General features: G+C 55.8%; 1 protein-coding gene across 1 annotated transcript; it reads left to right on the forward strand.

Moving 5' to 3' along the window:
- The first annotated feature begins 2969 nt into the window (after positions 1–2969).
- On the forward strand, positions 2970–24863 carry LOC133777227 (RNA demethylase ALKBH5-like). Its single transcript, XM_062216709.1, has 4 exons — positions 2970–4144; positions 13314–13394; positions 21960–22115; positions 23259–24863. The coding sequence occupies exons 1-4, from the start codon at positions 3372–3374 to the stop codon at positions 23434–23436; spliced, it is 1188 nt and encodes a 395-aa protein (XP_062072693.1). The 5' UTR covers positions 2970–3371; the 3' UTR covers positions 23437–24863.
- Positions 24864–27228: the final 2365 nt, after the last annotated feature.

The raw sequence follows: 27228 nt of genomic DNA on the forward strand, positions 1-27228 counted from the left end.
CTTCGCGTTGGAGGAGCCAGTGGCTTGGTAGTGGCAGGTTGGGTAGGTAAGGGTGTAACTGCAGAAGTCCTGGCATCAGAGAAAGGATTTATTTTCTCACCCAGGCATTTAACCCCTGTAAGAACCTCCTGTGTGGGGCTGGCACTGTGGCTTAGTGGGTAAAGCCACGGCCTGCAGTGCCGGCATCACCAGCATCCCCTGTGGGTGCTGGTTCAAGTCCCAGTTGCTCTACTTCCGATCCAACTCCCTGCTAGTGTGCCTGGAAAAGCAGCAGAAGACGGTCCAAGTTCTTGGGCCCCTGCACCCACAGGGAGACCAAGAAGAAGCCCCTAGCTTCAGCCTGGCCCAGCTCCAGCTGTTGAGGCCGTTTGTGGAGTGAACTGTAGATAGAAATTTGTGTCTTCTCTCTGTAACTCTGCCTTTCAAATAAATAAGTAAATCTTAACAAAAAAACCGGGAGAGAGATTTCTCTCTGCTGGTTTGCTCCCCAGATGGCTGCAATGGCCAGGACTGGGCCATGCTGTAGCCAGGAGCCTGGGACTCCATCTGGGTCTCCTTTGTAGATAATAGGTGCCCAAGCTCTTGGGTCACCCTCCACTGCCTTCCCAGGTGCATTAGCAGGGAGCTGGATAAGGAAGTGGGAGCAGCTGGGTTAAGAGCCAGCGCTCATATGAGATGCAGGACTTAACCTGCTGAGCCACACTGCCCTCCCCTCCCCCCACCCCCGCCCCCCAGCGTATTTATGTATTGCAAAGGCAGGGTGACAGGTAGAGACATCTTCATCTGCTGGTTCACTCCTCAAACGGCCCCACCATCCAGGGCTGGGCCAGGAGCCTGGAGCTCCATCTGGGTGTCTCCCACAGTGGCAGAGGCTCAAGTTCATCTGCTGCCTAGCAGGCACATGAGGAGGCTGGCCCCTAGGCAGAGCAGCTGGGACCTGAACCCGTGTTCTGATGCCGGATGCCAGTGACAAGTGGTGGCTTAAGCTGTTGTACCACAACACTGGCCCCAGTACATTTTTTTTTTTAAGTTTATTTTTATTTATTTGAAAGACAGAGCTAGAGAGAGAAGTTCCATTTGCTTGTTTACTCTGCAAACGCTCCCAACAGCTGGGGCGAGGCTGGGCCAGGCTGACGCCACGAGCCAAGAACTCCATCCGGATCTCCCAGGATGTGACTGGAACCCAAGTACCAATCCAAAGCCACCATCTGCTACCTCCCAGGGCCACGTTAGCAGGAAGCTGGTTCAGAAGCGGAGGTGGGACTTGATCCCAAGCACTCGATATAGGATACAGGCGTCCCAAGCAGTGGCTTAACCCACTGGACCACAACGCTTGCCCCTAGACGTACATTTGTGTAAAAGCTAATTTTATTCAACTTCTTACAGTGTGCCCAGCTCTGTACATTAAAAAAATCCACTGCATACTCAAAACACGCCCAGTGGGGTGAGTGCTATTAACACCACTGTACATAGGGCCCAGAGAGGTAGAACAACTTGCCCAAGGCCACACAGCCAGCACAGGGGTCCAGTGACGATTCAGCCCCAGGCAGCCTGGCTCGGGAATTCGCGCTGTCCCCCAAAAAAGATGAGGAGGGGACATGTGATTCTCATCTCGGCCTGGATGAGCTGTGTCCACAGGTGGCTCCAAGAAGGCCTGCTCTTCAGAGAAGACGGGGCAGCTTAGCGGCTAGAAGGTACTGGAATCCTGCAGGGCCGGAGTCAGGCCACTTGGCCTTGCCCACGGGCCTCGTCCTCACTGCCCGCGGCTGCACCCCACTAGGCTACACCAGGGAAGGGCAGGGGCCCGCTGGGCTGTAGTGACTCGGTTTCCCCCGGCTCCGGCTTGCCAGGGTCCCAGGTGTCTGGGGTTTCACACCCTCCCGCCGCCCTCTCCTGAGCCTGGTCAGGGCCAAGAATCCACTTTTCCACCACAACAGACGCAGGCGCCTCTCAGTGTAGACGGGGGGCGGGGGCCCGACTCAGCCATCCCCGTGCCTAACACGCGGGCAAAGGGCTTGCACGGGGCCCCTGGGCGCCCAGCACAGCGGCCGACCTCGCCCCCCGGCCCCGGGCCCCGGGGCGCACCTGCGGCTCGCCCTCAGCCACGCGCTCCGGGGCTGCTCCCGGGAGGCGCGTCCCCGCACCCCCCGCCCGGCGCGTGCCCGCCGCCGCGCACGCGCCCGCCGCCGCCGCCGGGACGTGACTCGCGGAACGTCCACTCCGGGCCGCGGCGGCGTTGGGCGTTTTCCCCCCGCGAAGACGCGCGTCCCAGCTGCTTCGGCCGACGCCATCTAGGCCCTGGCGCTCTCGGCCATACGTTCTGAGCAAAGTTTCTGTTGCTTTTAGAAGTTTTCTGAGGCGTCCCGAGGACTTTCCTCAGGGGTGTGTGTGGGGGCGGGGTGGTTTCCGTTTCAGGCACTTAGGTAGCCACCCATCCACTCTTCAGGGGTCCTCGCTTCCCTCCCCGCCGCTTATTCAGCGATGGGCGCGGTAGCCAAGGAGATGACCTGATTGACAGGCATGGCTACCAACCGGCTTTTGGAAACTCCATTCCAGGCCCGCCCCGCGCGTGGCTGGCGGCCCAATGAAAGAAGCGGAAAGGCCAAAAGGGGCGGTCCCAGGACGGCCTAGGTTGTGGCGGTTCCCCGGTGATTGCGCGCCGGGGGCTGAGGCGTCTCCAAGGCATTCGGACGATGCCGTGACGCGGCAGGGCGACAGTGTTGACAGCGTCAGCAAACCCCTGCAGCGGGAGCTCTCCCCGTCTCGGAGGCGGCGTGGCGTGGAGGCAAGGTTGCTATTCGAAAGCGCTCCCTCAGCGCCCCCCTCAGCGCGTGGGGGAGGGGCGGCGGACGACGGACGGGGAGGGCCCGCGTCTGCGCCTGCGCGGGCCCCCTTGGCCGGCCCGGCCCGCACGCACGCGCATGCTCACAGCGCGCGGAGCCGCGGTGGCCGGCGCCACTGCGCCTGCGCAGCGAGGAGCCCGCTAAGGAGCGGCGCTGGCGGACGTCGGGCGAGCGGCCCGTGACGTCGTGAGGAGCGCTTTAAAGTGCGGGCCGGGCGGGGCGTCTGAGGGTCTTGGGGGGGAGTCGAGCGGCCGTTCGCGGCATGAGGCGCTGCCGGCGCCCCTGCCCCCCGGGACGCGGAGAAGGTGGTGGAGGAGGAAGCGCCGTGCCCGCCGCCGCATGACCCGCCGCCCCTGAGGCCCGACCCCGCTCTCGGCGCCCTCCGGTCACGCATGGAGGCCCCTCGCTGAGGACCCCACCCCCCTTTCCCTCCGGGGGTCCCGGGCCGCGTCCCCACCCCCGCCCCTGAGAGCCATGCCCGGCCGCCCCGCCCTTCCCGGAGGCCCCTAGAGTCGCGTCTTGGGGGCCATGGCGGCCGCCAGCGGCTACACGGACCTGCGTGAGAAGCTCAAGTCCATGACGTCCCGGGACAACTACAAGGCGGGCAGCCGGGAGGCCGCGGCCGCAGCCGCCGCCGCTGCCGTGGCCGCCGCCGCCGCCGCGGCCGCCGCCGCCGAGCCGTACCCGGCGCCCGGGGCCAAGCGCAAATACCCGGAGGACTCGGACCCGGAGCGCAGCGACTACGAGGAGCAGCAGCTGCAGAGGGAGGAGGAGGCGCGCAAGGTCAAGAGCGGCATCCGGCAGATGCGCCTGTTCAGCCAGGACGAGTGCGCCAAGATCGAGGCCCGCATCGACGAGGTGGTGTCCCGCGCCGAGAAGGGCCTGTACAACGAGCACACGGTGGACCGGGCCCCGCTGCGCAACAAGTACTTCTTCGGCGAGGGCTACACGTACGGCGCGCAGCTGCAGAAGCGCGGGCCCGGCCAGGAGCGTCTGTACCCCCCGGGCGACGTGGACGAGATCCCGGAGTGGGTGCACCAGCTGGTGATCCAGAAGCTGGTGGAGCACCGCGTCATCCCCGAGGGCTTCGTCAACAGCGCCGTCATCAACGACTACCAGCCGGGCGGCTGCATCGTGTCGCACGTGGACCCCATCCACATCTTCGAGCGCCCCATCGTGTCCGTGTCTTTCTTCAGCGACTCGGCGCTCTGCTTCGGCTGCAAGTTCCAGTTCAAGCCCATCCGGGTGTCGGAACCCGTGCTCTCGCTGCCTGTGCGCAGAGGGAGCGTGACTGTGCTCAGGTAACCCGGGAGGAGGGGGCCGGCCCCGCACCCCTCGCCTTAGCCACCGACCCCGCTGGCGGCCAATAGGAGCCGTGCTTGCTTTTTTTTTTTTCCTTTCGCAGGTCCAGCTGTGTGAGTGTGGTTCCCGGGGAGGAGGGGAAGGGACTAGGGCCTTACACAGGAGCAGGGTCAGGAGCCCGTGTGTGGATCGGTCCCCAGAAAAGTAGGTCGGACGCGCTCCCGGACCTGGCTGAGACTTTTCAGGCGTCTTCCTAGAAAGCTGTTAGCAGGCCGTGTCCCTTTGTGATAGGAAACAAGTCACTTTTTTTTTTTTTTCTGCTGTGGGCTTCTATTTCCAAGTCTGTGCTTTAAACAGGAGGAAAAAAAAAAAAAAAAAAGGTTGGGTTTAGGATCTGAAAGTCTCTTCCTGCTCCGCCGCTCCTGTTTCCGTAACAGCAAGCGTTAGTGGATGCCTTAGCAGAGAAAATACTCAGGGGCCAAGGCTCCTGAGAGTGTCTAATTGGTACCTGTTCTCCACTCCCAGGAGGACGAGCGGCTTCCCTGGAGCTGAAGGGATTAGGGGTCTGGCCGGGAGGCGGAGAACGTGTTACCTGTTAGCAGGATCAGAAGAAAACAAACCGCAGCTGGCCTCCAGGCCACTGTTGGGTCCGCTGAGCTTGGGCCCCGGGCCTTGTTTGCAGTCCCAGGTCCTGCTGAGGATTAGCTCGGGGCCACGGCCCGCAGAGTAGATCGCTTGCGGAAGCCCCTTCGCTGTTTATGAGCTGTGAAAGGGTGATTGGCAGCTGTCTCCTCTGAGCCCTGAGCCCCGCGAAAGGTAAACCCAATAATAAACCCACCTGCGTCATCTGCAGGACCTCTTAGGCAGGTAGGGCCAGACCGCAGCTGGGCGAGTGGCCTGGTTGCCCACCGCCAAGTAAACAGAGGATCAGGCCGCGCTGGGGTTTGGCCGGGAGCCGCCTAACCCCCGAAGCGCGGGTCCCTGGAGCCCTGTTAGCATCAGAAGGGCAGGTCCTCCACCTGGTTGGAGTGGAGCAGCTGAAGCTGCTTCCCTGATGGGCTTACCTGCCGTGCCTCCTGGTCCTGTGGGCCCCTGAGCTGCTCAGGCTGGCACAGTCTAGGTGGCCCGGGCAGACCGCCCCAGAGGAGGGCAGGTTGGGTGGGAGTCTGACTGTGGACCGGCTCTCACTGCTAAGGGGACTTCACGGCAGCCAGGGACCGGCCGGTCTCTGCACGGATTATCCGTTCTGCGGCTGCTCTTCCGCCTTCAGCGCTGTCCCCAGGTCCTGCTGCGGCGTTAATGCTTGGTGTGCCTGCGCTTACCCCGGCCCTGAGGCTTCGGGGTCCTAACAGGCAGATCTGATAGTGCTTAGCAGCAGGATTGCGTCATGAGGAAAATTCTCTTCATCTTTTTCTTAGAACAGCAGCGTCTTCCAGCTTTCTTGGACTCAGCCAGACTTGGCCGTGGAGTTTGTGTGGGAGGTTCAGCCGTGTCCTGAAAAGTGCTGCCCGGGGCTTTGAATCCGGCTCTCCTCTCATTTGCTTTGGGATCTCGTGGGCGTTCTTTGAGCTGGCTTTCCCATCTGTGGAGTGGGGGGTGATGCCAACTTCCGAAGGATGAGGAGGGTAATTTGCTGTCTGATATTGGGCCAGGCACTTAGATGCGCGCTTGCTGCCCCACACAACCACTTAGTGGTTCTCGCTCTCCTGCTGGGGGAGGGGCTGGGAGCCCCGCCTCCTCCTTCATGGAGTCCAAGCCCAGATTGGGAGAATCCTACCCATGCTGAAGTGTTAGAAGTGTTAGGGGAGAATAGAAGTGTTAGGGGAGAATAGGTGGCAACTTGAAGGGTGACTTAGGAAGTAGCCAGGCAGTGAGAGTGGGCGAGCATGGCTGTGGCTTTGGCAGCAGTGGGAGGGCACAACCGTAGGTAAGAGGGGTGAGTGTTGGTGTGAGGCAAGCGGGGTTCATGGTGAGGCAGTGCTCTGGGTGAAGCGGTCCATCAGGACCTCGCCGCCGGGCTCACTGGTGCGTGGGGCTGTCTGTGCACTGTGGAACATTAGGCAGCACCCCTGGCCTCTCTCCCCCTAGGTGCCATTAGCGCTTTTGGAACCCAGACTGTTTCCAGACTTTGCCAAGTGTGGGAGCAGGGGGGCGCGGTGCGGCACGGTGCGGCGGAGCCGAATCCTTGGGAGCTGCTGAGAAACTCCCTCTGATTAAGTCTTCTAGCACCTGCTCGCTTAGCAGTTGCACTCTGCTTCGTGTGCAGGTGGGTGACCCCTGCCTGTTGGTAGTGCCCCTTGTCAGATCCTGTGTGTGAACTGGTGAGAGGTGATGGGGTGCTCTCCCTCACTTCCTGCTACGGTTTCCAGCCCAGAGGTAATGAGTAGTAAAACTGCAGAGTGGGAGAGGCTGCTGGAAGCAGTGGTGCGGGTGCAGACTGGGGAGGGATTCGAGCCATTGTCATGACTCAGACCTCCGTTCTTGCTGGTGGCAAGGGTGTCTGTACCCGTCCAAGGCAACAGGGCAGGAATGCAGTTTTATGTTTAACAGTGGTGGGTACAGATGATGGGTGGCAGGCATTGACTGCAGTGTCTAAAGCTGGGCATTTGGAGCAGAGCCTAACAGATCCTTCTAGAAGTACCTCAGACTCTTTCTGAACCCAGCTGGTACAGTTTTTTTTTTTTTGTAATCTTCCTGTGTTGGGCCTGGGCGGGTGCCCTGTAAATGCCGTCCCTCAGGGAAATGAATCTTCTACCGCCCGGTTCTGTGAATCTGACTCGTGTTCCTTCTGTTTCCTGTAGGGTGGATGGGGTAGATTAAAGCAGATTCCAGTGGGTTAATTAGAGTAATCATCTCAAGGCTAACTGCTTACTTGCTGCTACTTTTAATCACTGCTGCAGGGTCTGTGGTGTGACCACATGCGCAGGGACCCTGGGCCTCAGTGCATTACCTAGCCATGGGGCCTGGGGCTCTTCAGTTAACATTGGGTATGGGCGGAGTGGGCACCCCTGTCAGTTTGGGACAAGGGCTGATCTTGTTCAGCTGGTTGAAAGCAAAATTTTAGCTTTCTGGCTTAAAATAGTTGGGAAAGTAGGGCACATGGGTCCTGGGCCACATCTCTTGTGTAGAGTCGTCTGTTTCCATGGGACGAGGAGGAATTGCAGTGTGGGGTCAGGGCCCTGAGTCAGGGCCTGACGTGAGGGCAGAGGACAGAGGACAGCAGAGCAGAGAAAGCTGGCAATGAGCAGTGGTCTTAGTCCTGATGCTCAGAGCGAGCTGAGGGTAAACAGGCCATAAACTTCGGGGCGGGCTGGCCGTTCTAGGATGGGCAGTTGTGCAGTCCGCTCTGAGGCCCTAGGCATAGGCACCCTCGTGGGGAAGGGTGTGACCTTTGCTGAGCCCCGCAAGGCCCCCAGGACAGGTTAGACCTTGTCAGGGAGCACAGGTGACCTTTTTTTTCTTACTCTCGTTACTTACACCCCATACCACCAAAAGCCAGAGTTTGCTGGCAGACTTGGTTACAGTGCAGGGCTACCACCTTCCTTTCTCAGCCTCAGTGTTTCTCATCTGCGAAACCAGGCCAGCGATGCCGTGGGGTTGTTGCAGGATTGAAACAGTCACACCACTTGCTTGAAGTTTCACTGAAAATACCTCGGGATGAGCTGCCTGCCTTGGTGAGCTGCTGCCTGTTTCTGCTTTGCTGTGTACAGAACTGGAGCAGGTGGCCTTCCCTCTGGGTTCAGGACACCAGAGGACGTCTCGGCCAGTGAAGCCGTGCGCCTCGTTGGAGGCTTACCTCTGTGACGGCACTTGAGTCTGAGCCCACTGTTCTGCCCTGTGTCAGGGTGGCTGGCTTGCTAACCCCAAAACCCTGGGCTTCAGTTCTGCAGGCTGTAAGTGGTGAGGCAGAGCACAGAGTCCCAGGCTGGGAGACCTCGGGTCCACTCTGGCTTACAGCATACACAGAGTAGATGGGAGATGGGAGCCATCTTGGAAACGTACCTTTGCAGTTCCTGACTGTTCTTGCGGTGTGCTGCACAGCCCTACACACTTCCGCACAGACTCCTCATTGACCTGCACCTAAGCCTCTGAGGAAGACTTTACTGTGATCCCTTTTGCAGATACAGAACCTGAGGCCCTGGGGTATTGAAATAGTTTGGCTCAGCCCTCATTTTGTTTGTCCACTGTTTGCAGACATGAGCGAGGCCTTTAACAGAGATTTGTCTCATAGAGAAGACAGTTTCCACCAGGCCAGCACGGTTGAGCCGTGCTGGGGAAACTCAGCGAGGAGGTGGTGTCAGGGAATGCTTCCCGTAAGGAGGAGTCAAAGGTGTCGGCTCCCTCAAGCGTCACTCCAAAGGGCCGCCCTTGTGGTTCAGTGGTTAAGCTGCTGCCTTTGAGGCTGGCATCCTGTACAAGTGCCGGTTTGAGTCCCAGCTGCTCCGCTTCCAATCCAGCTCCCTTGCTAATGCGCCCAGGAAGGCGGGCGGAAGACGACCAAATGCTCGGGCCCCTGCCATCCAGTTGGGAGACTGGATGGAGTTCTGAGCCCAGCCTGTTGGCAGCCATTTGGGATAGATGGAAGATCTTTCTCTAACTCTGCCTTTCAAATAAACTAACTTAAAAAGTCACTGTGAGGTATAGGGCTAGTGGGTGGCAGGCAGTCTTGATGCCTGCAATGTGCTGATCATTGCTGGGGCTAGAGCCCAGGCCAGGCAGCGTGAGGTATTTTCTCCTCTTCTTTCCCCCTGACAACAAAGGAGCAGGAGGCACTGGAACTTTTCTTCCAGCCACAGTAGGTCTGAACCTGGGGCATATTCAGTTGCAAGCTGGCAGATACTTTCTCTTGCAGCAAGTAGGCTCCTTAGCAATAAATAACGCTCTCTGCTGGACGTTTTCTGCCAAAACATGGCCTGGAGAGCTTCCCTCAGTCAATTTTGATCTCCCTCTCCTGGAGGAGCCCGATACTCTGAGGAAGGGTGAGTGTGCTGTGTCACGGCAGCCAGAAAGTTCTAGAAGACCAGTACTGATGCACCCTCCAGGTGGGGTCAGTGCCAAGGTCATTTTTATGGGCCTGTACAGCCCTAGCTCCACAGTAGTTCTTCATGGCAGGAACCTGGCAGGCTTATTTATTCTAGAGCCCTTTGGGGGATGGGACAGGGAGCGTGGAGGCAGTCAAACTTTGACAGACATCTGGATTCGCTCCAGAACTGCATTAAAAAAAGTGGTTCCTTGTTGGAGGTGGGAAGTCGGGACCTTTGGTTGTGCCTGTAGCTGAGGCATATGTATTGATAACACTTGTTAACAGCAGGAAAGGGTGCCTGCAACCAGCTCTGCAGGTTCGGGCTGTATAAATTTGCCTAGATTTAACTCTTTCGGGGAAGCCCTCTGCACATATGGGACTGTGTTGGAGTCCATATTATCACTCCCCAGATGTGGAGTGATAAGAACCTGAGTTGAGAATGAGAGCCCCTGGCTCTGGGAATCTGCTGCTAGCAGATGCCAGGTGGAGCAGTCTGGATCCTGTCTCCTTGGCAAGTGCTGGACCCGAGGCCCAGGCTTCCCTCAGGTCCTGGACCCTTTGGTTCGTGTCAAGAGTTAGTAAGTAGGCTGGCACCGCGGCTCACTAGGCTAATCCTCCGCCTGCAGTGCTGGCACCCCGGGTGCTAGTTCCAGTTGGGGCGCCAGATTCTGTCCCAGCTGCTCCTCTTCCAGTCCAGCTCTCTGCTGTGGCCCGGGAAGGCAGTGGTGGATGGCCCAAGTCCTTGGGCCCTGCACCTGCATGGGAGACTGGGAGGAAGCACCTGGCTCCTGGCTTCGGATCGGTGCAGCGTGCCAGCCGTAGCAGCCATTTGGGGGGGTGAACCAACGGAAGGAAGACCTTTCTCTCTCTCTCACTGTCTTAACTCTGCCTGTCAAAAAAAAAAAAAAAAAAAAGTAAATAGTAGTGCTGAACCTGAGGCCCAGGCTTCCCTCAAGTCCTGGACCCTCTGGCTCATATCAAGAGTCAGTAAGTGGGGCCGGCGCCGTGGCTCAACAGGCTAATCCTCCGCCTTGCGGCGCCGGCACACCGGGTTCTAGTCCTGGTCGGGGCACCGATCCTGTCCCGGTTGCCCCTCTTCCAGGCCAGCTCTCTGCTGTGGCCAGGGAGTGCAGTGGAGGATGGCCCAAGTGTTTGGGCTCTGCACCCCATGGGAGACGAGGCTCCTGGCTTCGGAACAGCGCGGTGCGCCGGCCGCAGCGCGCCTACCGCGGCGGCCATTAGAGGGTGAACCAACGGCAAAGGAAGACCTTTCTCTCTGTCTCTCTCTCTGTCTCTCTCTCTCTCACTGTCCACTCTGCCTGTCAAAAAAAAAAAAAAAAAAAAAAAAAAGTCAGTAAGTGGTAGTGGAGTGCCAGGCTCCCTGCATTATCTAACTTTCTTAACGCTCCTGGAGGGGCCCTCACTACCGTGCCTTTTCAAAGGGCGTCAGCCATACAGTTGCTTAACTCTGCATCTGCTTAGGAAGGTGGAGACACTGTCCCTTTAAATCCTGTAGACTTTGGTGATCTAAAACATAACCCGATGAACACCCAGGAATCTACTGTGTCCTTACACAGACGAAAAAACTGAGACTCAGGCCCTTCATGGGCGTTAACTGAGAGCCCAGGTCTCGGCTTTGAACCCAGGTCTCTCCAGCTCTTCGCCTCTGTGGCACTTCTCGCTGAGGGCTGGTGGATATTAATAGGTGTTATTTGAGAAAAGGCTCTTTGGTCAGTGCTCAGTTCAATAAAGTCAGCATGTTCTTTTGCTGTAGAAATTCTCGGGTCCTTTTCAGAAGAGTTTCAGAAAGCTTTAGTGGGACTGGTGTTTAGAGAAAACTCTGAAGAACTCTGGTCTATTGTGAAAGCTCGTGGCTCTCCTACTAGCATACCCTCGAACCTGATTTCCAAGTCAAGGCACTGCCCTCTGAGGGTAGAGCGTGCGCTGCCTTGCTTCTTATCTCCCACTGCTGTCGCTGGCTGGGCCAGCCTGGTCATTCCCAGGCATCCTTCCCAGACCCCTGGTGTTTGAGGGTTAAGTTTGTGTCTGTACACCTGAGAGGGCAGCTGATCAGCAGTTCCGAGAGAAAAGTTTGTGGTCCAGGGCCAGTCAGGAATCCCCAGCAGGCGAGGAGGTGGGCCCTTCCCACCAGGCCTGTGGCCAGGTGCATTTATGGCTGTGTAGAGCTGCTGCAGCTCAGCAGAACTCGAGAGGGGCTGTCTCCACTGCTGTGCTCCCGGAGGGTGGGTAAGAGGCTCCGGAAGTGGAGTTTGCTTCCAGAGTCTCCGATCGGAAAGCCCCTGGCTGGGAAGAGGACAGTCATCTACCCACGTTGATTGGCCCATAAATAGTTTTGAAAATCTTATAACTTGTTAAAGAGATATTTGAGTGTGATGGAAATTCTTAAAATATCCCACACACAGCTGTCTTAAAGTTTTGGATCCCCCCAAATGGAGATATTCAGTAGACAGATTCCCTTCTGGAACCGCGGAAGTCCTAGCTCTCGGGTGACTCGGTGCTGTCAGCGCTCCCTGGGCTTCCTCTGCGTGCTGAAGGGCGGGGGAAAGCAAGAAAGAGGTGCAGTTCTTTGTCCTCTCACCAGGGCCTGACCTGAGTCACTCCAGTTCTCCCCAGAGCCACTTTCCTGAGGGATCTTTAATTTTTATTTTCATTTCATTTGAAAGGCGGGGGTGGGAGGGGCCTCCACCTACTGGTTCACTTCACAAATGCGACAGTAGCCAGGGCTGGTGAGGCTGAAGCCAGGAACCAAATCAGCTCGGGTCTCGTGTTTGTGGCAGGGACATGTAAGTACCTGAGCCGTCATCTGCTGCCTTCCAAGATGTACATTATCAGGAAGCTGGATCAGATGTGGAGGAGCTGGAACTCTAACCAGGCGCTTTCATACGGGACCCTAAGCTGTGACTCAACCACTGGGTCACATGCCCACTCCCTGAGGGCACTTTAAAGAAGGGTTCCCGGCTGGGGCAAGTGGAGTTCTGCTGGGGTTGACGCTGTGGCATGGCAGGTAAAGCTGCCTATGGCGCTGGCATTCCATAAGGGCGCCAGTTCAAGGCCCAGCTGCTCCACAATGTCTGATCCAGCTCCTTGCTAATGCACCTGGGAAAGCAGCAGAGGATGGCCCAAGTGCTTGGACCCCTGCTGCCCATGTAGGAGACCCAGAAGAAGCTCCTGGCGTCAGCCTGGCTGTTGGGGCTATCTGCGGAGTGGACCAGCAAATGGAAAATCTCTCTCCCTCTAACTCAGACTTTCAAATCATTTAAATCTTAATTTTTTTTTTTTAAAGTTCTGCTTTGATCTTTCTCTTAAGAAGCTGGTGGCATGGATCTCCTATTTTCTGTTGTTTTGTTGGTTTCTTGTTTTTGCTTATTTATTTGAAAGGCAGAGTATGACGGAGCTCTTCCATCAGCTAGTTCACTTCCCAAATAACCACGATGGCCGGGGCTGGGCCAGGCCGCAGTCAGGAGCCAGAAACTCCATCCAGTCTCCCACATGAGTGGCAGGGGCCCAAGCACCTGGGCCATCGGCCACTGCTTTTCCAGGTGGGTTAGTAGAGAGCTGGATTGGAAGTAAGGAAGCAAAGATTTGAACTGACACTCTGATAGGGATGCCAGTGTCCCAGGTGGCATTCTTACCCACTGCATCACAGCCTGCTCTTTTTTTTTTTTTTTTTTTTTTAAAGATTTATTTATTTGAAAGGCAGATTTTACAGAGAGGCAGAGAGAGATGAGGCCAGCACTGTAGCGCGGTGGGTAAAGCTGCCATCTGAAATGCCGGCATCTCCTATGGCTGCTCCACTTCTGATCCAGCTCTCTGCTATGGCTGAGAAAGCAGGGAGCTGAATCGCAAGTGGAGCAGCAGGACTCACACCGGCGCCCACGTGGGATGCCGGCACTGCAGACAGCAGCCTTACCTGCTACACCACAGCGCCAGCCCCCAGCCTGCTTCTTGAAAGGCTTTCCTTGAGTAATTTCTGGTTAAAAGTTTTCTGGGAGCTTAACATAGTATTTCCCTCCCGTGTAGATCCCAGAACTTCTGAAATGACGGGCAGGGCCGTCTTCCTGTTCCATTAGTCCCCAGGAACTTTGGTCTGTCCACACGGTCACTTGTTCTGTGTTTCTTTGCAGTGGGTATGCTGCTGATGAAATCACTCACTGCATACGACCTCAAGACATCAAGGAGCGCCGAGCGGTCATCATCCTCAGGAAGTAAGTGGTGGTGGGCCCGCCTCAGGCCAGCCTGGGGGTGCAGGTCTGTGTCCCTCTGTCAGTGAAACCTGCAAGAGCGCAAGACCCAAGTTTTATTTGTGTCCTGGGGAGATAAAGCTTTTTGTCTTTTCATCGGAAAATTCAGTTCCTTCACTGTTTATCTGGGGAGCTAAGGACTAAGCAGAAGCACATCTCTTGACATTTATGGGCAGTCTAACGAGATTTGGGGAGCATTCTTCCAAGCTGCACCCTGCCCCGAACTGCTTCCTCACCTCTTTGGTTCTGATTTGTCACATGTGCTCTTGGTGATTTATTTTTAGACTATGCCTTAGCAGCCTGCTTCTAAAATGCCTGGGTTTTCTCTTCTGGGAGGAGCAAGAGAGGAGACAAAGGTGGGTGGTTGAAGGCAGTGCTCAGCAGGCTTATAGCTTCTGTGTGTCGTCCTCTCCGAGAAAGAAATTGGATGTGCTAGCCTCAGTAAACCTGGCCTCCCTGGAATTTCTTTCTCAGGTGCGCAGGCAGATTGATCGGAGGCACAGCCACACAGACATTGCATCAAGACAGGTCTTCCTCTTGAATGGGGTCCCAGAGGGGAAAGGGGACTGCCAGGGTCACACAGAAGTCATTGAGCAGGGCGAGATGATCCCTGGACGGACGCATGATCAGGAGGTTATGTCGCTTCCCATCTTACTAATTAAAGTCCATACTTTATTGGATTTCCCTAGTTTTCCTAATCTTTTTTTTCCCAAAGATGTATCCCACATTACATTTATTAATTTTTTAAGATTTATTTATTTGAAAGGCAGTGCTAGAGAAAGGGAGAGACAGCAAACGCATGAGTGAGAGATCTTCCATCTGCTGTTTCAATCCCCAAATGGTTTCAGCAGCCTGGGCTGGCCAGGCTGAAGCCAGGAACCAGAAACTCCCATCTGTGTCTCCCACGTGGGTGGAAGGGGTGCAAATACTTGGGCCACCTTCCACTGCTTCCCTAGGCCTGTTAGCAGAGAGCTGGATTGGAAGTGGAACAACTCGAACCTGTGCCCATATAGGATGCCGGCTTGGCAGGCAGTGGCTTAACCTGTTGTGCCACATCAGCCCCTCCCCGCCATTACACTCATCCTTTTGTGTGGTGGTTCTTTAAAGATTTATTTATTTGAAAGTCAGAGAGGGAGATACAGTTCTTCCATTCACTGGTTCACTCCCCAGATGGCCACAATGGCCAGGGCAGCCAGTCAGAAGCCCAGAACCAGGAGCTTCATCTGACATGGGTGTCAGGGGCCCAAATACTTGGACCATCTTCTGCTTTTCCCAGGCCATTAGCAGGGATTTGGATCAGAAGTGGAGCAGTAGGGACGTGACCTGATGCCCGTATGGGATGGCAGCATCACAGGTGGCTTTACCCTCTATGCCACAAAGCCTGCCCCTCACAATGCATTTAGAGGTTGGGCTCCTTAGATTGTTCCTCCTGGAGACAATTTGTCTGGCTTTGCCTTGACTTACTCTTTCATTACTTGAGAGGCAGAGAGAGACAGGTCAGAGCTTCCATCCACTGGTTCATTCCCAAATGCTTACAGTGGTCAGGTGTGGTTTTTTTGTTTGTTTGTTTGTTTTTAAGATTTGAAAGGCAGAGTCACAGGTAGAAACAGAGGAGGGTCTTCCATCTGCTGGTTCACTCCCCAAATGGCCACAGTGGCCGGATCTGGGCCAATCTGAAGCCAGGAGCCTCTTCTGGGTCTCCCATATGGGGGCAGGGGCTCAAGGACTTGAACCATTTTGGCTGCTTTAACAGATGTATTAGCAGGGAGCTGGATCAGAAGTGCCAATGTGGGATGCTGGTGCCACAGACAGAGGCTTAACTACTACTGTGCTATAGTGCTGGCCCCGGTCAGGGGGTTTATGCCAGGGGTTAGGAACTCGGTTCAAGTCTCCTATGAAAGTTGGAGACCCAGTTACTTGAGCCATCACTGCTGCCTCCCGGGGTCTTGCCTTAGCAGGAAGCTAGAATCAGCCAGTGTTGGGGATCAAAGACAAGAACTCTGATGTGGGACATGGGCATCCTTTCCCATGTTTTAACCACTGGGCCAAATGCCTTCCCAGTCTTGCCTTATTCTTGATGACACTGATTGGGATTTTGTCTGACTTTCTCAAAGTTAGATGGCCTATGGGTTTTTTTGTTTGTTTGTTTTTGTTTTTTTGTTTTTGTTTTTCCTTTGGAGGAAGACCACAGAGATAAAGCACCATTTTTATCACATACCAAGGACATGGTGACTTGGCATGTTGAGGTTGATGTTGAACAGGGTGATGAAGTGTTTGTCAGGGTTTTCAATATAAAGTTAGGATTTTTTCCCTGTCCACAGTGTACTCTCAGGAAGAAAATCGCTATATACAGCCCACAGTTCAAGAATGGAAAGGTGGCTCTACCTCCCTGAGGGAGGAGTATCCATGCAAATTATCTGGAATTCTAGAAAGAGATGTGTTTATTCTCTCCCATTTATTTATTTAAGTTTATGGACTCATGGGTTTTTATTTTATGTTCAAATCATTCTAGCTGTGGCCACTTAAAGCTCTTTTGTTTTTCTGGCTTGCCTATTTTTTTTTTCTTTTTGTAAGATTTACTTTATTTGAAAGCCAGATTGACAGAGGGGAAAGAGATCTTCATCTACTGGCTTGCTCCCCAAATACCACAATGGCTGTGGCTGGGCTAGGCCACAACCAGGGGCCTGGAACTTGCTTTGGGTCTCCCACATGGGTGGCAGGGACCCGAGTACTTGGGCCATCTTTCCCTGTTTTCCCACACACATTAGTAGGGAGTTGGGTCAGAAGCAGAGCATCCAGGACTCAAACCAGTGTTCAGTATGGGATGCCAGCATCACAGGCAGCAGCCTCAGCTGAGCCATAATGCCAGCTCCTTGCCATCTTTTTATCTCCATCAGTACCTTTAGCATCCTGGCCTTCTGGGCTCCCAACTCCATGATAAGGTGGCAGTGAAGTGTCCTTGGCGTGGCTCTGCCTTTTTGTCAAGTCACAGCTTTGCCATTGGTCTTGTGGCTGTGGTCCAGACCGGGAGAGATGGTCCTGCGGTGCAGGCTGCATGGGAATGTGTGGGAGCGCCAGACACGGGTCAGCTTGGCAGTTGGCAGCCTAAGAATGTTCCCAGAACCGGACAGATGAAGAGCTTTTATCTGCCTTTGCACTTTGTTTTCCTGTGGTTCTCAGCACTGGCCAAACCCAGAATGCAGAAGTGTTGAGTCCAGAGCGTAACTCCCTTCTGGTCTCTTCTCCTGGGTCACTTCTTCTCGGGCTGCACATTGCACCTCAAACTCCAGCCAGGGATGGGTGGCCTGCATAGGCCATAAACCTGGAGAGGAATTTCTAGGATTATCTGTAGAACCGGAACAGTAACTTCCCAGGAATTCCCTTCACAGTAGAAATCTTTGTGGGAGGTAGCCATAGCTAGAGTGTCATCACTTCCTTTGAGTGGCTCCAATACCTGACTCTCCAAGCCAGCTGAGCAGGTGGTCCTTGCAGACCTAGGGGTCTTCATTAGCTCCTCTGGAAACTCTTTGGCCAACTAGACCCCTAGCAGTTGTCCAACTTCAGGGATGGCAGTTGCGCGTGGTGGAGGCTCCTTAGCTGTCTCAGTTGAGTGGTGGGTAGGAGCCATCCAGAGGCTGGGCCGGAGGGCAGAAGGGCAGGACTTTATTGTCCTGGGTTGGTGAGCAGTGGGAGGATGTCCCCCAGCACCCCCAGGTGACACATGTGTAGAGAGCCCCCCTAACACGCAGTGTGTTCTCATGTCTTCTACTCCTCACTTTATTTTTTTAAGATTGATTTGTTTGAAAGTCAGTTAAAGAGTGAGAGGGAGAGACGGAGAAATCTTCATCCACTGGTTCACTCCCTAAATGCATGCAGGCCAGGCCAAAGCCAGAAGCCAGGAACTTCATCCAGGTCTCTACTGGATACCAGGAGCCCATTCAACTTCTGAGATACAGCCCCTCAAATGACATACACTCGAAATTGGTTAACCCTTCAAGGCTCAGATGTTGACCATCTTCCATGCAGGAAGCATCTTATATACACCTGTTAGATGGACGCTGAGGGACAGGTCCAGAGTGGCTGCGGGGAAAGAACAGGCTGTGACACGTTGCAAAAGGCAATCCTGGCCCAGGCACTCCAGAGATCAGCATGCCATGGCCTCGGGGGTACCTGGTTGGTGCTACGTCTTCTGGTGAGGCTGTGTTCTGATAGGTAGACTCTGCATGGAGCCTAGCCCTGTTTCTTGTAGGCATCTGTGCCATCTTTTAGGTTCTGGTAAAGATTGCACAGCAAAGGCCTGGGGGCTCTGCCTCTGGCTCGGGCAAGCGGGAGACGGCGAGGTCCTCCTGAGAGCCTCCTGGAGAGGAGTGGCACAGCTGGCTGCCAGGTCTTCTGGTTCAGTAAGATGCGACTCTTCCGAATATGGACGGCTGCTAGATCCTTATGCACAAGGTGCTGTGGCCTCTTATGAGAGGGCTGGAAGTGAGTGTTTGGACACTTTCCTGGAAAGGAATCCACAGGCTGTAGCTTGGTATTAAGAGGTTTGGGGGGATGGCCGGCGCCGTGGCTCAACAGGCTAATCCTCCGCTATGCGGCACCGGCACACCGGGTTCTAGTCCCAGTTGGGGCACCTCTTCCAGGCCAGCTCTCTGCTGTGGCCCGGGAGTGCAGTGGAGGATGGCCCAAGTACTTGGGTCCTGCACCCCATGGGAGACCAGGAGAAGCACCTGGCTCCTGCCATTGGATCAGCGGAGCGTGCCAGCCGCGGTGGCCATTGGAGGGTGAACCAACGGCAAAGGAAGACCTTTCTCTCTGTCTCTCTCTCTCTCACTGTCCACTCTGCCTGTCAAAAAAAAGGTTTTGGGGCCGGTGCTGGTGTAATAGGTTAAGCCAGTGGTGCCGGCATCCCATATGGGCGCTGGTTCAAGTCCCAGCTGGTCCACTTCTGATGCAGCTCCCTGCTCATGGCCTGGGAAAGCAGTGGAAGTGGCTCAGATGCTTGGGTCCCTTTCCTCACATGGGAGACCCAGAAGAAGCTCCTGGGTCCTGGCTTTGGGTTGGCCCAGCTCCAGCCATTGTGGCCATTTGAGGAATGAACCAGAGTATGGAAGACCTCTCTTTCTGTCTCTGCCTCTCCAATAAATAAATAAAACTTAAAGTTTGGAATCACAGCCAGCAAATGGCTGAGTGAGACCTTGAACCAAGTCCCTTGGTGGCTTGCACAGTAGAACACCCCAGATCCCACATTTGCCCCACAATGTGTCATTGCGGTGGATCCTTTGAAGTCTGGCAAGTAGAAAGCTGATTGGTGAGTGTCTTAAGTGTCAAGGAGGCTCCTCTCCAGAGCGGGCTGAGGCAGCAGCTTCAGGCTGCTCGGTGCCTGGAGACCCCTTCATACCCCCCCAACTTGCTTGAATGTTGCTCTCTTGCAGCCCACCCGGTGCGAGCTGCTCAACACGTATCTTTGTTGTCCAGGGTACCTCTGGCAGGGAACCTGGACCTAACCTCTGAGGTGTGGTTACTTTTAGGTTACTGCTTAGGTAGCCAAGAGGCTGACCGGTGGCTTGGGTGGAGCAATTGGTGGAATGGGATGTTGCAGGTGTGCATGGTGTCCACCCTGTGCTGCTGCTTTGGGAGGACTTTGCTGGCTGCCCCTTGCCAAGTGCACCGCAGTCCTGTTTGCAAAGGGGCTCGGGTAGGAAGTGAGAGGATTTCTGCCTTGGACACATCAGGTATATACTGTGAACAAGGCACCCAAGGGGGGTCCCCCCGGAAACTTGGTGTTCTGTGGTGCTTCTGTTTGGTAGATTTGTACTCTGAGTGCTATTACCACACAGGAGAGTGAGCACTGGTGGCCCCCCAGAAAAACTCTTCTGTCGCTCAGCTTTTCAAGTGGATGAAAATAAACATAAAAGTGAAACAAAGCATTACATTTCATGCTGCCTGACGGGGAGGAGCAGGCCTGGTAGATCTGGTTTCTGAACTGGAAGCTGCAGGCTGGGTGCTCAGCCCAGGGGCTGTGAGGCAGGGTGGTATAGGAGCTTCTGCAAGTGAGAGGTGGAGGAGACAGGCCTTGGGTCATGGTGGGTCCTCCGCAGGTGGCCTTCTGGGTGATGGCCCCACGGCTACCCTGGGTCTGAGACTTGTGTTCTCAGTTGGCATCTCTAGCTGGAGACCTGTGTGCCGGATGTTAGCCAGTGTGTTGTGAGTGCCGTGGAGGTGAAGGGTGGGCTGTTACCCCGTGTGTCCTGTGGGGAGGTGGGGCAGACATTCAGGTAGGTCAGGGATGCTCGGGCTTTTGCCCAGCATAGAAGGAGCTCAGGCCAAGGTGCCTCGGTCAGAAGAGGCTCTTCAGAAGCCGAGGGGTGGTCCTGTACTGTAGAAAGAGTAGGGGTGGGCGGAGGTGGGCTGGACGGCTCAGCCTGACCTGAGGTTGAGAAGACTGCACGCTTGGACTTGCGGAGGAGAGGTTGTAGGAGGCCCAGCTCAGGGGCTCCTGTGATTGTGAAGGTTCCCGGGGTCAGGAGACTGCTTCTGGAAGCAGAGCAGCCACACACGAGACCGAGTGTGCAAGCTCTGTCCCTCAGTGGTCAGCTCTTGGTCTCCTTGACCCCGTCTGTACTGCTAGGACTTGCTGCTCCTATTGCCGTGACTCTTCCCTGTGGCGAGGTTTTGCTCCCATTCGTTCCTCTGTCCAGTGGCTGTGTACCCACACACACATCTTGCCCAGTTGGCAACCTCTGTATTCTGACAGAGGGACAGTGAGAGCCCCCTGGCCTGGTTTTGTATGACCTCCATATGCAGTCCTTCCTGAACGCTGTGTTCTCACTGCAGCTGGGGCAGTTGTGATTATGTTTGTGAATGCTGGGTGGGCTTCTAGCCCCTCCCTCCTGGGCTGTGCCCTCTGAGGGCATGAGGAGGCTGTGCTCTGTGGAGGGGCCAGGGAACCCAGTGGTGTGGAGTTTCACAGCCCAGGTTGGGGGAGAGCAAACTTCCCTTCTAACTCGCCAGGCCTGGCTGGGGGATCCCTGGCCTTGTTGTCTGGTAGTGCCCATGGAGTCCTGGCTCCTGGGGCTTCAAGGTGCACGCGTGTAGTACAACACGGTGGTAACTGTGCTGAACAATTTGGAGAGATCCCCTTGTGGCCTGGGCACCAGGGAGTCTCCTTGGGAGTCCAGGCCTGTGTGCTTGGGTACCCCCTCTTCAGGTGGTCCCCTTCATGTGCTTTGAGGGCCTTCTGACCACAGCAGGTTGCTGCGCCCGTGCCGGCTGCTCTGCAGAGAGCGCTTGGTAGGATAGAGGAGCCTGAGGTAGAGGGGGGTTGGTGAAGGTGGTCAAGGCCAGCCACCCTTCCTACTCACCTGCCCACCATTCGGGCCTGAGAGCATCAGAAAACAGTCCCAGCTGAAAGGAGGGCGATGCCCCTGCTACTCCCAGGTTTTCAGGGTGGTTCCTGCCTGTTGGGTGTGGAGTTCACCTGGGCTGCAGCTTTTCTCCCACAGCTTGTAGGCCGTGGGACTTAGCGCCTCTCTGACCCAGTTTTCCGCATCTGTTTACAGCAGGCCAGGCAGCAGAGGGCGGCCGTGGGGAAGCTGGGAGCTGTGAGGACCGGATGCGTTGTTACTGAGGACACTAAGCAGCTTAGCTGTGGCGGCTCTGGGGCTCCCTCCTGCCTTCTTGTGCTCAGCAGTCTAGCAATGGGTGTCCTTTGAGTCCTGCTCTAACTTCTGAGCCAGGTCACTACTTTGTGCCCATAGACTCTGGAAAAAGTCTCCTTGGGGCCGGCGCCCAGCTGGGCCCCCATCAGTGCCACCCAGTCTGCTGCATAGCCTCCCCGTGTAAAGGACTCAGATCCCTGCCCTGAGCTGCCTCTGCCTGGGCTCCTCCCTCGTGCCCTCTCTGGCTGTTCAGGGATCTTTGCCCTTTCTAGGTGGTGTGTTCCTTGAAACTTGCACCAGTGCTAGGTGGGGACTTTGCCTTCAGAAGCCCTCTGACCTTTGCCTGGTTAGCATCCTGGCATGAGCAGAAGCTGCCTGGTGGCTGTGGAGTTGGCTTGGGCTCCCCCAGCCCCACCAGTGCTGCCCCTCAGCCTCTGTTTCTGCTGAACAGTGAGGAAGCAGGGAGGCTCTGGTGGTGGTTGCCTCCAGCCCTGGGGGTCTGTGTCAGTGTTCCAGGCGAGGGTGAAGACGCCTGCTGGAGGGTGTTGGTGTCTACCAGGAACCTTCAGTCTCCTGGCAGGTGCCCCAGGGGAACCTCTGAGCCCACCTGGGTTGAGGAGGGCCGCGGCATTTGGCTGAGAGCAGGCCCTGAGACAGCAGATCCCTGTTGTGGAAAGTCTCAGGTGAGAGTGCTCCTGTTCTTGCTCCTCAGCCTGAACTTGAGGAGGAGGTAGGCCAGCCTCTAGTTGACCCATCAGGAGACGTAAGCACAGAGACGGATGGCCTGCACTTGTCCTGGCCAGAGAGCGTTGGTCTGATGGGGTCCCTGTCTCACTGGAAGCTCCTTGGTGACCCTGTGTTTCCTTTTCAGGACGAGACTGGATGCACCCCGGCTGGAAACCAAGTCCCTGAGCAGCTCTGTGTTGCCACCCAGCTATGCTTCGGATCGCCTGTCAGGAAACAACAGGGACCCCGCTCTGAAGCCCAAGCGGTCCCACCGCAAGGCAGACCCTGATGCTGCCCACAGGTACTTGGTTCAGGACCCCCAGCAAAGCAGCCCCACGGCCTGGCCGCAGGGTCAGGGAGTGAGGAAACCTCGGGAGATAGACGACCAGGAGCCTGGGATTGCTCCCCGCCAGGCCTATGTCTGCTGCTTCTGGGTTGGTTGGCATTGGTGCTTTCCAGTCTGTGCCCTGGCCAACTGCCCATGCCCCTGGAGAAAAGGGACCAGGAGCGGGGAGTGTGCCATGGCCTCCCAGGATTCCTCTGTTCAGTCCTGCCCAGACCCAGAACTCTCCCAGGTACAGACTTGGATGTTAGGTAATCTCAGGCCATGGAAGGTGTTGAACTAAAGAGCGTGCTATTCAGGAGTGCTGGAAGGGTTCTGAGGCAGTATTTTATTTTTAAGGTAGACTTAGACAAAGAGGGAGGGATAGAGAGAAATCTTTCATCTGCTGGTTCACTTCCTAAATGGCCTCAACGGCTGGGGCTGGGCCAGGCTGAAGCCAGGAGCTTCCTCCAGGTCTCCCACATGGGTGCAGGGGCTCAAGCACTCGGGCCCTCTTCCATTGCTTTCCATTAGCAGGGAGCTGGATCGGAAGTGGAGCAGCTGACTGGAACTGGCGCCCATATGGGATGGTGACACTAGAGGCAGCAGCTTAACCTGCTGTGCTACAGCACCGGCCCCAGCAGTAATGCTTAAGGCAACACTGGATGGTGGAAAAGACACGTGGGCTGGACAGTGGAGACGGGCGATACGGGCTGGACCCCTAGGCAGAACAGATCAGAGTGGTTTCCGCCCGAGTGGAGTTGGCAAGCTGAGATGGGGTTGGCACAGAATAAAATGGGGAGTCAGGAAGTAGAGGTGGATGGTGGCGTCGCACAGGGTCCTGATGATGGAATAGAGAAGGGGTCTTTCTGTCCGGCAGCCGTGGCAACGTCCTGGGGCACCAGGCTCGGCCAGGCAGACACCACAGGGAGGTTGGGAAATGGCTCCAAAGACCAGGGTTGGCTGCCGCCCCTCCGTGGGCCAGAACCTTCAGCGCCAGTGCCTCTGCCAGTGCTACCCTTTGCTGACAGCCGCTGAGCCGGAGCGGCCCCTCCCAAGGATGTGGACTCTGGGCGAGGCCCCTCCCACCAGCCTCTAGGTGACGTCCCCTTCTTCCTGCAGGCCACGGATCCTGGAGATGGACAAAGAAGAGAACCGCCGCTCAGTGCTGCTGCCCGCACACCGGCGGAGGGGCAGCTTCAGCTCGGAGAACTACTGGCGCAAGTCCTATGAGTCCTTGGAGGACTGCTCGGAGGCGGCAGGCAGCCCTGCCCGCAAGGTGAAGATGCGGAGGCACTGAGGCCCCCCCGGACTCCGGCTCATCCTCGCGTAGCTGCCCCTTTGTTTTGAGGGTTTTTTTTTTGTTTTGTTTTGTGTGGGTTTTTTTTTTTTTTCCTTGATCCTATATATTTTTTCCTTGGTTTGTTGCCTGTTAAGGCAGACAGAACAGAATTGCCCAAGACCTGGGCTCTCGCGTTCTTGGTTTTCTTCCCGGATGGAAAGGCTGTTGGTGTCTGTAGGGGACAGGGGCTCACGCTGGAGTTGCCAGCACAGGTGTAGGGGCAGCCATCTTTAAGTGGGGCTGTGTCAAACTGGGTTTATTTAAAAGTAGCAAAATGTTTTGGTTAAGAAAATCCTTGTTTTGCTTTAATTGTAAATCTTTGCATTTTCTAAACAGTTCAGTCTCCTGCCCACTCCTTTCCTCCACTGCTCTCTGCGCTTGGTGGAGGTCTCAGAACGCCTGCTGTCCCCTCCTCTCACCTGCTGTCTCACGGAAACACCCTTTCTTCCTCCCGTGGCAGAGTTGTTCAGGTTGGCTGGGTGGGGGCTGAGCAGTGCCGGGTCTGTGAGGCCCCCAGGTTCCCTCTGCACCCCTGGCTGCTCTGCCCGCAGTGCTGGGGCTGCCAGGAGGCGCTCTCGCCGAGAGCTTGCCGCCTTTCCGCCGGGCTGCTGCTCTCGAGCGTATGCGTGTGGTTGTACAGACAGTTAGACTTGCCATGTCGGGTCAGTGTTAGGAACTGTTTCTAGCTAGAGGGACTGGTGTCCTTCCAAGTCTAGCATTTGGGATGTGGGAAGTTGTTGTGGTGTGGTAGGGTTTTTGTTTTCTGTTTCAAGTTATTTTTTCCTTTGATCTCCTGGCTTTTTCCTTTCCCTTTTCTTTCTCCTACATTGGCCAGCTTGGGCCTTGCCCCCTGTCCTCCCCTCTAGGAAGGTGCCCGGCCCTCTGCCTGCAGCTCAGGCCTGCAGACTGGGTTGGTGCCTCCTCTGCCTCAGGGGCATGGGAGCTGGGGGAGAGGCTTTAAAAAAATAGTAATAGAAGGAAAAAAAAAAGGGTAAATCCTTGGCAGTTCCTCCCCACCCAGCCCCTGGAAGGCTGTGAGGTTGTGCTGACCTGAATTCATTAGGGAAGTCTTCCTGCCAGCCGTGCCGGGAGCCAGGCCAGCCGGAGCAGAGGCCGTCCTGTCAGGAGACTCCGTCCCTCGGGGGAGGGGGCTCTGCACAGAGGCCTGGGCCTGAGGTCTCAGGCTGCAGAGATCCGGGGCAGCCAGCGTCAAGAAGCCCCTCTCAGGGGCCGGAACTCCTTTGCCAGCGTGGATTCCTCAAGTCAGGACTGCATAACTAAAGCAGTTGCAGTTTTATTTTTTTTACAGCTTTTTTCCCAAAAAATGATTTGTAGTTGTGTGTGCAGCACTTTGCCCTGATATGTGTGCTCTACAATAAAAACCAAATCTAATATATTTTGAAACAGTTGTCTGATGCTGTGGTACAAGAAGGCTTGCCTTTGGTGCTCTAATCCCTTTATTTTCTTAAGCTGTGTCTGGTGGGGGAGGCAGAGCTCACCCCCCAGAGGACACGCCCCATCACTGGCACGGGGTGCAGATGGACGTGTCCGCAGCTCGGTCTGCTCCAAGGAGGGTAGAGTACGCGCACCATGGTTCAGCTGCCCAGAGGTCACACCCTGAGTTCTGGAGGCTCCTCCTGGGTCTGGTTGTAAGAGGCTGCAGGCCAGCGGAAGGGGAACCTGGGCACGAACCAGGCATGGGGAGAAGCTGGGAGAACAAGCTCCAAGTTGTTAATTCTTGAGTTCCCACTGTATACTGGCCAGGCGCCCACTGGGACCTCACCATTGCACAACCCGGGTCCCTGCTCTCACAGTACTCACGGTAGAGTGTGGGATCCTGGGGTGCGCCTGAAGCAGATATCTTGGGGTGGGTGAGGACCTGGCCCAGGGCTCCGGACTGGAGTCTCCCTCGCTCTGTTCCAGTGCTCAGAGCCAACCTGCTTGGCTGCGTTCCTGCTGTGGAAACCTGGACAAGTTAAGTGCCATATCCTGGAGAGAAGACTGGCCAGGTCTTCACGTGCTCTGTGGCTGGCTGGGCCTCCAGGGGTCCTCGCCAGGCTGGGCTGGGGGGCGGTCCCTACCCTGTGCCCTGGAGAGCAGGAGGCATCGGAGCTGAGGAATGACTTGCCGAGTGCTGTCCCGACGATGCAGTGGAGGTGGGCACCCCATTCTGTGCCTGAGCCAGTGACTCGTGGGTGTTGGGCGGGGGCTTCTTGAAGGGTTGGGGGGCTTGGAGATAACTCCTTTAATAGCTGTGACAAAGTCAGACCCGGGCTGTGGCCTGCACCTATATGAAAAAGTCTCCATGCTGCTATTTTGAGGGATAGGAAGGGGCTCTGGGCCTCGCAGTTCCTGCCACATGGGTGGTTTGTCCACCTGCATGGAAGTTCTGTGGCTCCCCTCTGACTGAATTGCACTCTGAGCTCCACTGAATGGCCATACATACTAACTCCCGGGCCACAGGACCAGGTTCTGAGTCCCATTTACCCCTGCCCCCAAGCCCAGTCTTACACACAGTAGGGCCTCTTTAACAAGCTGGGCAGCAGCCCTGCCCACCTAGGAGCCGTCCTGTTCCTCCAACCCTGATGTGTGGACAGGTCAGGAGCTGACCCAGCATCACGCTCATTCAATGAAAAAATAATCGAGTGTCTTGCTGAGTGCAGGTAAAAATCCCTGGTGTCTGGAGTCTGGCACACACACACGAGGGTCATGAGAAGTGTGGTAGGGATGGGTGTTTGGCATGGCAGTTAACACATTGCTTGGGGTATCTGCAACCCCATATCCGAGTGCGAGTCCCTGGGTTCCAGCCCCAGCTGCCTAACACACACCCTGGGAGGCAGCAGGTGGTGGGGGCTCAAGTCCTCGGTCCCTGCCACCCACGTGGGAGACCCGGGTTGAGTTCCAGGCTTTTGGCTGCAGCCTGACCCAGCCGCAGCTGTTGGCAGGCATTCGGGGAGTCATCTTGCAGATGGCAGATCTCTTTGTCTCTTGTCTCTCTGCCTTTCAAATATAAAAGTTAATATAGATTTAAAATTTCTTGCCGTTCTGGAGGTCAGAAGTCTGAAGTCACTGTTGCTGCACTGAAATCAAGGTGCTGGCAGGGCCTTTGACATCTTCTGGGGGTTGTGGGTGTCCTTGGACCTGCAGTCACAGTTCCATTCTGTGACCACGGTGCCTCCTTTCCTGTATGTAGATCTCCCTCCTGATTATCCAGAATAACCCCCCATGCAAAGATCCTTACTCAGATCTGCAGACAACTTCTCCTTAGCGACGTCCACAGCTTCCAGGGATTGCGACTTGATACCCTTGGGGAGCTACTGTTCCACTCTTTCCCCCAGTACCTTTATTATCACTACGGCTGGTGTTCCTCAAAGAAATGAAGTCGGTTGGATCGACGCTTCTCAACCTCGGCACGTAAGTTGAACTGCATCTTGGAGATCTAGAATCATCTAGATTCCTGAAGTCTATACCTGTGCTGCCCAACGCGGGAGCCGCTGGGCCCTGGCTGCTGAGCACTGGAGACGCGGTTGGTTAGGACCGAGACGTGTTCCGAGTGTTGAAATGTGACAGATGTGATTAATAACTTGATTACGTGGTGAAATGTTACTATTTTGGACATACAGGGTTAAATGAAATACGCTACTTAATTTCACCTTCTTCCTATGATAAGATTTACTTAGTTGAAAAGCAGAGTTACAGAGAGGAGAGGTCTTCCATCCACTGGTTCCCTCCCCAAATGGCCATAACAGC

Source organism: Lepus europaeus, chromosome 18 (assembly GCF_033115175.1).
Source record: "Lepus europaeus isolate LE1 chromosome 18, mLepTim1.pri, whole genome shotgun sequence".
NCBI classification, from domain to species: Eukaryota; Metazoa; Chordata; class Mammalia; order Lagomorpha; family Leporidae; genus Lepus; species Lepus europaeus.

What these genes read in the sequence shown, in the direction of transcription:
- LOC133777227 (XM_062216709.1), top strand. Translation starts at nt 3,372, where the DNA reads ATGGCGGCCGCCAGCGGCTACACGGACCTGCGTGAGAAGCTCAAGTCC. An exon ending in GGGAGCGTGACTGTGCTCAG is followed by an intron (nt 4,145 to 13,313) that starts GTAACCCGGGAG and finishes GTTTCTTTGCAG; the next exon opens with TGGGTATGCTGCTGATGAAA. An exon ending in GACCCTGATGCTGCCCACAG is followed by an intron (nt 22,116 to 23,258) that starts GTACTTGGTTCA and finishes TTCTTCCTGCAG; the next exon opens with GCCACGGATCCTGGAGATGG.